This window comes from Rhagoletis pomonella, unplaced genomic scaffold (genome assembly GCF_013731165.1).
Source record: "Rhagoletis pomonella isolate Grant_MI unplaced genomic scaffold, Rhpom_1.0 Rhpom_scaffold_00008, whole genome shotgun sequence".
Lineage (NCBI taxonomy): Eukaryota > Metazoa > Arthropoda > Insecta > Diptera > Tephritidae > Rhagoletis > Rhagoletis pomonella.
Window position 1 is genome coordinate 46584076 of NW_023458562.1, and position 10534 is coordinate 46594609.

The following is a 10534-nucleotide window of genomic DNA, read 5'->3' on the forward strand; positions in this document are numbered from 1 at the left end:
GGATCATAAATACGGGTTTTCCAAATATCTCGACTCCTGCGCCACCTATCGGCAAAATTTTTTTCGGATTAATTTCTTTTCATATACGTAATAAATGTTCTAAATACGAACCAAATCAGACCATAAATGCGGGTTTTACAAATATCTCGACTCCTGCGCCACCTAGCGGATTAAAACATCTTTTAAATTGTATTGTCCTCGAGTTCTGAGCTAAGTTTGAAGTTTCAAGTCTGTAGCTCATCGGGAAGTTTGTTAAATATTGACTGCAAAGTTCCAGGACATACATACATACATACATACATACATACAAGTGAAGTTAAATAAAAGCTTGTAATAAAAAGAAAAGGGAAAAAGCCGCGGCAGAGCAAAGCGAAATTATTTGCGGCGGCAACGATGACTTGTGGCGAAAAGTAAATATTGAAACGAAACGCTAAATGGAAAAGAAGCGGAGACGTATGCGCACTTGAATCAATAAACAGCCAGAAGAAGAAACCGATGAGAAAATGTAATGAGATAACAACAAAAGGCCACCGATTACCAGAGCGAAACACAACAGCGGACGGCAGCAGCAGCAGGCAGCGAGCAAAAGGCAATCGAGCGAATTGAGGCAAATAGCGATGGGAGCACGAAAACGCAAAGGCCAGCATTTGGCAGAACAACTTGCTGTAAAGTGACTTGACGTAGCCAACCGCTAGCGCAGTTGCAATTGAGTTGTTGACCGTGTCGGACTTTTAAATCGAATAGTCTCTTGCCTGTTTTATAAATATATAAGAAAATATCAAGCCAAAAAAAGTCAAAAAGCTGCAAGGAATATTAATTAGGAAACGGGTATATTTACTTTCCACTATTTTTCTAAAATCGTTTTATAACTAGTTTTTCTTTTAAGTTTTTTCTTATGTTAAAAGTTAATATTGCATAAATTTGATCGAAATTTTATAAGAAAAAGTAAACCGATTAAAAATTGATATTTTCAACTGGAATATCGCGAATTCGCCTCGCCCCAACTTTTGGCTCTACTCTTGTTCACTGCTGCGAGTACGTGTGAATGTGTTGATGTGGCTAGCTGGCTGACAAAAGCGAATTTGCTGCAAAATTCAAAAGTATAAAAAAAAGAAAGGAAATAAAGAATCGCGGGTTTGAGTTACCGCAAGGAATGCGACGTTATAGCCGCGAGTATACTAGTTTTTGGAGTTTGGCGAACGCCCATATACTAATTGGATTGTTTGAGAGGAACTGAAAGCAATATTTCCGGAACACGTTTTTCTAAAAAAAAAAAATGCGTTATTGATAAGTTAATAAAGTGGATCACTATTAGAAAAATATTACTACACGGTTTCATGTAAATTAACGTTAAATAATAAAAATTACGTTTTTTAAAAGAGTAATTTTTCAACATACTTAAAACGTGAATTTAAACGCAAATTAAAAAAAAATTATATATTTCAATTAAGAAATTTGTTAAATATCAGCATGCGCTACGTAATATAATATTTTAAATTAAAAATGTTATAAAAGTAATGCGGGAACAACTCGAAAAAGTATCATTCTCCACATCTTGTATTGGTTTTGATTTTCCAGGCAAAGGATAACTATTTAGAAACCACTCCAGCAACAGTAGTAGCAGCATCGCCACGGTGACAGCGACGGAAGCAATCAGCAATAGCAGATAGTTATTAATTTTTAAATTCCACCTTTAACCAACTAACAAAAACACAACAGCAGAAATGGTAAGTTATTATGTACATGCAAATATTTTAATTATCAGGGATTGGTAAATTACATACAATTTTTGATTTGGTGAGCGCTATATGTATCACGTATTCGTGCATACATACGTACATACCCGGACAAAAGTATTCGCACATACACATTGTATGCAAATTTTTTTTTGTTCTTACAGTATTTTTTTTTTTTTATTTTGTTTATACTTCAATTCAATGAGCTATAAAACTGCATACATACTTAGAATTTCTCTAAAAAATCTAATTAGAAACTCCCAAATTTATACTCAATTTTTTTTTTTTAATTTTCCTGAGCTTTGCATAAGGTTTAGAGATTTTAAGTTTGTTCCACAAACTACTCTGAAGTCCCTTCGAGTTAAACATATGCGTTCCTCAAGTAAGTTTTAGAGTTTATTTTATACGCCGACAGTTTGAACTTTGGTCGAGTTTTTCTACAAGTAGCTTGTGGAACAAACCTTTTATTTTAATGTAAAATTATAGAAGTAAATAAAAACCTTTGCCCATATTGCGAAATATTCTTAGTGGCAATACTTTTGTCCGGCACTGTATGCACATATGTATATATATGCCTTAACTGTCATAGGGATGGGTAAACGCGATATTCGAAGTTTCGATATTCGACTTTTAATCGAATTTTAGCTCCAAAATTACGATTTTTTTAAATCGAACTTTGTGTTGCTATAATTCGGATAAAATCGAATTTTTCTAGAAAAAATCTAATTTCATCTTTATTTCCAAAAAATCAACTCAACTTTTATCTTTCTGACTAAATTTGCAATCACTGTGTGTGGCACTCCATTTGTCTTAGGGATTCAAGTAAAAAGATACCTACATTGTTTTCGATATGATGCATCGAAACAAAAAATCTGTGCCAAGAAGGAATAGTTATTCCAAACTCAATTTTAAAAATTTTTTTGTTAAAAACCTTTTTTTGTTAATTTTTTTTTGAATTTTTAGAGGCTTTTATGTTGGTAGCATGAAGCTTTTTGCTGAGAAGACCCCTAGTAAAATTGTCCGGAGAATATTTTTTTAGAATTCATCAATCTACTAACAATCTGCCAAATTTGCGAGATTTCTTGAAGTAAGGGTCAAAGTGATCCTTTTAGGCGGGAGCTTTTAATATATACATATGTCTTAACCATACCTACAACTGCCAACTAACGAAGTAAAGAGCTTGGTATGAAGCACCCTTTCTATATTCGAATGGGTTTACTTGTTAGTGCTGCATTCGGGTACGAATTTTTCGTAATAATCGTAATGTCTACAATAAAACCCATACAAATTGAAGCTTGATACTTCCTATAACGATTACAAAAATTCAACAGATATTCATACAAATTTATAGCTCAAAATGTTTAGAAAACTCAGGTATCTACACCCCATTCCACTTTATCAAAAAAGAAATCGAATTTTGAGCCACTTGAAACTTATACCTTTTTAGAAACTGAAAACTCGATTTAAGGAACAAATTTTCGAAAACAAGTAGAAATATACATAGTTAATTATATTTTTTTTTGCATAGCGATTTGCTTCGTAGGTACATATGTTGTACTTTATTATTTTTGGATGCCTATGATCTACCACATACATATGTACATACGTATGTACACTGCTTGAACAAAGTATTGGCACAGCAAATTTTTCACAATATATGCAACAACTTTTATTCAAATATTTTTCCACCAATTTTGTATAAAAATATGTTTCATTCAACAACAAAAAACATAAAAATATAATTCCCAAACTTTGTGCAAAACTCGTGTTAATTCAGCAAATTTTCATCAACATTTTAAAATTTTTAATCAGATTTTTAAAAATTTTTTGAGTATGCAGTTTTGCAGCAGTATTTGCAGCAGCCGGTTCGGAGTTAGTCAAAAATCGCGTTGATTTTTGAGATTTTTTTTTTTTTGTTGAAAGTGTTTTGCATTTTTTCCATATAAAGTATTTTCGAAAAAAAAAAAATTTTGTATGGAATTGACTGCGTGAAAAAAATGCCAAAAATCAACGGTAAATTCCTAGCTACTTAAAACTTGCACTTTATTATAATAAAATTGATTGGGCTACAAATCTGCATACTCAAAAAAAATTCTAAAAATCTGATTAAAAAGTTGAAAATTTGCCTGAATTTCGCGAGTTTTCCGCGAAGTTTAGGAATTACATTTTTTTGTTTTTTGTTTAGAATGAACCATATTTTTATACGAAATTAGCGGAAAAATATTAGAATGAAAATTGTTGCATATATTGTGAAAAATTTGCTGTGCCAATACATTGTTCCGGCAGTGTAGGTACATGCATACGAAAATATGTACATAGGTATAAATTGGTTATGAACAAATGTACCATACATAAGTCTTCACTGTTACAACTAAACTTTGAGCGACCTCTAAGTATTTTTTGATTTCAAAATAAAAAATGTGGGTAATTTTTTTTATATTGAACAATTCCAGAGGTATGTAGGTATCACGTTAAATTTTTGGCCTCAAGCAGGGCTGCCAACTTTGCTCAAACCGTGTCATTTTTGCCCTATTAATATTTCTATACCCTTTTGTGAAATCCTTTGCGCGCTTTTGTGATATCCTTTGCGCGCACTTCTTTTTCTCAACAAAAATTGTCTAATTTCTATAGTTTTTACCACTGGTTTAACTTACTTTGGCATTAGACTTCTGTTTTAGAAATGTGTTTCTAATTTTAATGCTAAATGGGAGGAACTAAAAAAATTGCACCTTTGTTGGCACTTTTATTTTTCTTTTTGACACATTTTGGCACTTTTTTAATCTCAAAATGGCTCTTATAGCTAAGTATAGTTGACAGCCCTGGTCTCAAGTGTGAATTTTGTCAGCAGAGCGATAAATAAAAACGTTCGTCGAACCGCAGCAAAAGGAAACATACGATATCTCATTCGGGGAAGATTCGGTAGTTAAGCTGCCTTTACATGAGGCGATTTTTTGACAGGCGATAATCGCATGCAAAAGATGACTTGTTGCCTGTCAAAAAATCGCCTCATGCAAAGACAGCTTTACCTACGCAGGTATTTTTTGTTGTAATAAAAGCTAAATTAATTACATACAGGTGTTAGTGCAAATATAGCTCAGTATGTAACTAAAACCATGTCCGAACTCCAACCTTTGTATACAAATTAGGATAATTCGACAACGCTAATTAAAATTTAAACTTTTCTAAAGAGTTTTTTGGAAAAAAGTTTAATATGCAAATTTGTAGTAAATTTGTTAAATTTTAGTATAATAAAGTGCAAGTTTGAAGTAGTAACTACTAACTTTTTTGCTGGCGGTATCACGAATTTTCTTCCCTAAGTAGGTATAAAGTACCCTGCAAACCAAAGTTCACGAAATCTTTAGGAGTATCTGATTTCTGTAACGATTTTTTTCCGAATATTCAAAGAAAATTATATGAAGTGGTTGACACGAACTCGTAAAGAAATTTCTGTACGAAAAATAAAGAAAATTCTGAAAAAAGTCTGCAAGAAATTCTTCACATAGCAGCATTATTTTCATTTCTTCACCGATTTTCTTCCGAAATTTCGAAAAAGAATGGAAGTGTGCGTAATTTATTTCATTTTAGAAAATTCGGAAAAAAATCGGATGGGATCTGTCCGAATTCGTTAAAATTTCTTTACGATTCAGAATACTTCGACAACTTACAATTACCACTATACAAGGTAGATATGTACCCAAGAAAAGATTAACAATTACGGAAAATGTAGTTTTGAAGCAAAAAAAATAAAAAATCGCGTCAAATAACTTAAGTAGGTTTGTGTCTTTTTCACATTCAGCCTTATCGTAAGTTTCGCCCGAAATTTTTTCATCCACCCGTAGATAATACACGGAAACGAAAAGTGAACCGATTCGGGGAGGAATTAAACCCATGATAAGGCTTGTTATCTCAACCGACTACCAACATGTTGATCGCCGGATATTTTTTTTGTTTTTCTTTTATAAATTCTATTTATACTTAAAATTACCTTTGGCACATTATCTACTTTCGTATGACAACGCTGTAGAGAAACTCTTGCATCTTTTCGGACATGGTTATAGAGGCTATCCATTACTTTATGCATTCCCAAACATTACATTTAATACGAAACTATAATTAGCTAAATATGTATGTACATATGGATGTATGTCACTTAATTTTTCACTGAACGTAAGACGAAAATAATTAGAGCATATTATTTTCCAAATCTCTTGAGCTAGCACGGAGGTGCGAATATGAATAATTAGATCGGGAAACCATAGGTGCAAAATGTACTCTGTTATCGCGTTTTTTTTTTGTTTTTTTGTTTTTATTTATCGCTTGATTAAAAAAACACTCATCGCAATGGTATCTCGCCGTCGCCGTTATCGTCGCCGCAGCTGCTCTATTCTGTGTCAACCGCTTTTTCCGCTTGTTTCTTGTTCGCTCTTTTCATTTAAAAACTCTCTTGCACTCACCGCTGAACCGTTTCACACACATTTGCACGTCAGTCGGCTTCTCGCTATTCCCACTTTTTTCGTTACTTTCGCATGAATTTGGCGCTTTCGGCTTTTTGTTTTGCCCTGTTTCCAATTTCTTGCCAAGTAGCTGATTGAAGTTCCGTGGCTGTTGTCTGCTTTGCCATGCAACAGGGGCTATTGTCGTCTTTCCTTTGCGTACGCATTCTGTTTTCTCTGCCTGGGTTTGTTCGCTACTGCTGCCAACACTAGGCATGCGGCAATGACAAAGCTTTTACGTCCCATTTTCACCCACCCGCCAAACACCCCAACTGGGTTATTCGCTTTTGTTACGATGCGCATGTTATTTGCTTATCCGTTTCATTCACCTCGTTCGCTTTTGAACCGTTCCGTACCGCTACTTTGCCGCATTGCGGTTATCGCCGTCTGCGGCTATTTCAGTCTTTTTCGCTTCGTGTCGCGACGTCGGCGGCGACGACACCAACGACAATGCGACTGGTACCGGCGAGGAAATATGATTGTGCTGATTTTGTTGTATGATGGTAGTGGTTGTTTATCATAAGCGCGAAATCAAGGAGGATGGTAGAAACGAAATGTTAATATGAGAAGAGGGGAAGTAAAAAGGTCTGCAAATCCGTCAGACATGCCAGGCCGCCAGTGTGTCGCCTTCAATAAAAGGGAAACAGAAAAGCGACGTTGCTGGAAGGAAAAAGAAGCGGCAAGATCAAAATGTAAAACAGAGTAAAAAAAAATTAGGTACGAAAGAAAGGTGAAGATGTCGAGCAGTGTTGCCAAGTTTTGCATTTGAAAAAGCACTAACACCCAAGAAAAATCGCGTTTTTCCTCGGAAAAAAAGCACCAAATTTGTATCACTGTTTTCAAACATACATATACAACATCTCTCAAGGAGCGTTGTCGATTGCATATTCTTACCATAATATATGATAAATATTCCATACAAAAATTAATAAAAATAAAACGTCGAAATAGACTTCAGGTAGAAACAAATTCCTTTTTACATAACATTGATAAAAAGTTCAGGCACAGTTGAAACTATGAGTAATTATTGCTGGATTAGTAATTGCACTTTGTAAATTTAAAAATATTCATTCATTGAGAATCTTTATGTTTATAAATATTTATGTACTTACATACATGCATTTAAAACATGGTTATACCAGGTGAAGTAATTAGAGCGAGAAGAAAGATTTTGACACTGCCTTTGAAAAAATGCCTTTAAAATTTAATTACATATAAGGCAGCCGAATGTCTGAAAATAAAGCAAGAAAGCTGTTTTATTACCTCGCCTGTTTATTGCGCCATGCATTTAAAATCATAATATGTGATGTAAAAGTGTGTAAACTTTATGTAAATACTAGTAATTTTTAGCAAAAAAAAAAAACTGACTTCAACTCCCATATAAAAAAAAATATATATATATATATCTCATGATCCGCTCGAATCTTAACCAGATTAGTATGGGACCACCTCTGTGACACTACATTTCCGATGCAAAAAGAATTATCGAAATCGGTTGACGTGGTCCAAAGTTATGCGGTAACATACATAAAAAAAAAAAAAAAAAAAAAAAAATATTCCGACGAACTGATAACCTCCTTTTTTGGAAGTCGGTTAAAAATGCAATGGAGATTCAAAGCTTGACTTGCTGTATCGTTTTTTTTTTGTACGTACATATGTATAAAAGTAAATATTGACCCAGTAAACCAAATATGTAGGTATGCACATACATACATTTAGGACAACCTTACCTAAAGTACAGTGTTGATTAACACTGCGCTTCGTGGCACCATTGCGTTAACACCGTAGCCGGAGTTGTCGCGTCAATGCTAATAAGGGGCTGTCCATATATTACGTAAGACCTTTGTGGGGGAGAGCGGGTCTAGAATTTTCTTACTTTTTCTTATTTTTCTTGTATTCTTATTCAAAATTGTTCTTTATAAAATACGAAAATTCACCCAATTAAAGTACTAAATTGCATTGAAATGAAAAATATACATTAAATACGGAGGATATTACAATTTTTTACAACTTTTGCTTTAATTTTTCTATTTTTCTAAAAAAAAAACACATTCATGCATATATCAAAATGTGTTGATATGACATGCTGCGGTCCAATGCGGGGTAATCTTCGAGATGTTCATCAAACCGGTTTTTGTCCACCACCTATTCCTCTTCGTAGTCAATCAATGTTGGCAGTACCTTTTCCGACAGAAGTACAAGAAAATGATCATTTCATACCATTATTCCAAAGAATGGCACTGAAAGTGACTATTCCGTGCACTTACAAAAGTATACCTTATGATTTTTTTTTGTCCCTCAGTGAATGACCAACTTGAGGAGAGAATATGCAATGTATGTGGTAAGTACTTTGCATCAAAGAAGGCAATAAGCATTCACAAAAAGCTTCACTTGATCTTTTCTGAGCCTCAGCGTCGAAGAGCAAAGAGGATAATTTCACGACGCGGGCGAGAGCTCATATGTGTCATCACAGAAAATGAAACAAAGGATATTATTGCGTGGGTAAATCAAGAAGAAATTTCAGTGGACTGTGAAAACAGGTGAAAACTCCCTTACGTAATATATGGACAGCATGGAATGAAAAGTGCAATTAACACCAAAAAACACATGAGACACACACACAATTCGCCTTAATTCCTTGAAAACATACATGTATGTACCTTGTTTTTGCTTTTGAGAGGTGAGAAACTTGTGTATCTTGGCAAATTTAAAGCTTTTACTCAAGAATGATGAAAATATCGTGGCATTTACTATAATCCTAGCAATTAAATTCGGTTGGAGGTACAAACGCTGTTTAGCGCCGAAAATTAAAGAAATAATAGACATGACATGGGCACAGTGGTGACACTCAGATGGCGCCGTGTTCAAATCAGTAACACTGCGCTATTGCACTGGGTCAGCGCCATAAAAATTGCGCTATTGCGATGAGCTAGCGCCATAAAAATTGTGCTATTACCCATGGCTAGTGTTGATAACATCATATTGTACCAAATTAAAATACTACGTTTATGACTAGGAGAATTCACGAATTCATTTCATGTATTGGGGTTAAAATTGGCTGCATAAACACAAGTGCAAGTCCGGTAACGCCACGTTCCACAAACAGCTATTTACTAGGGTTATGATGTTTTTAGATTAAAAAGCATGAGTGGCATAAACATAAAATAATTTCAAATAGATTAAAACGAACATATATTAAAACCAATTTAAATGGTTCATTTCCTGGTACCAGCAGGTTCTTCAAATGCAAAAGGACGCCAAAAAAGCCACCACCCTACTGTTTAGTTTCTCGCTAGTGCGTTGCCACTTTTTCAAAGCTCTTTATTACTCCCGAGAAGTTAGCCCCCAAACTTTCGACAAATGGGAAATTTTTTAGAATTCTGGCTAGATTTTAAAGAGTTCTAGAGTTCCTTACTGGAAATTGCAATATGTAGTTCCGGGGAATTTCAGACAGAAATTGGAAAAAAAATCGATTTGGGGGCCAACTTCACGCGGTCCCCTTTTTTCCATGAAAGAGTTCTGATGCCATATTCTAGTGTACGATAAAGAGTTTTACGAGTTCTGAAAGGGTTTTGTAAATAGTTCTGAAAAGAAATCCAAAATATTTTTATTTGAGAAATTTTACAGCTGACACGATCTGTCTTACCAGAGCGCCGTGTAAATGAAAACTCAGCAGCGCAGAATTTTTCTGTAGTTGTAGCCCGTAGCGCAGAAATCTGCAGAATTTAGATTTTTCCGTGTCAGCTGATTTCTTCCTTCTATAGATGGTTGCCACTTCGTTAGTTTTGCAGATGGTAAAAGAGTTATAAATTCCTATTCAAAATGCGTTTAAAATATTTTAAATTTACTATAGATTTAGGTTTTTTTTTTGAAAAATAAGTAGTTTATATTTAGCTAGCATCTATTATAGCACGAAAAATTGTAGTTGAAAAGGTAAGTTTATGAAAAGTCATTGACTGTAGTAAGAAACACTGAGGGCTCCAGTAATCGACAAAGTTCTTAGTATACAGACAGCGTTTAAGTATAAGTTCTGCGTTCTTGACTAATTTCAACTTGAGATTTAGAAATAAAAGAGACTGCTGCTTTGTATATAACTATGTACATATGTACATATGTACGTATTTTGACGTTGTGGAATGCACCCATACAGTTCATTCCATAACAAATTCCATATAAACCCAAGCTTAAAACTTTGTATAACACAGAAAAAGGTCATAAAATTTTAATCCGAAATTCAATATTTGTTCTCGGAAGTGTTTTTTTTTTTTTATATTATGTATAAGAGTTGCCGTTTTTAAATCGATT

The 10534-nt window shown here is 34.1% G+C and overlaps 1 protein-coding gene across 1 annotated transcript in view; it reads left to right on the plus strand.

The window, feature by feature from the left end:
• Positions 1-662: 662 nt before the first annotated feature.
• LOC118744996 (calmodulin) overlaps positions 663-10534 on the plus strand; it is a 50406-nt gene continuing 40534 nt past the window's right edge. The window contains exons 1-2 of the mRNA XM_036478477.1: positions 663-828; positions 1579-1727. Of these exons, the coding sequence (XP_036334370.1) occupies positions 1725-1727 (3 nt within the window). The 5' untranslated portion in view covers positions 663-828; positions 1579-1724. The remainder of the gene's footprint in view (positions 829-1578; positions 1728-10534) is intronic.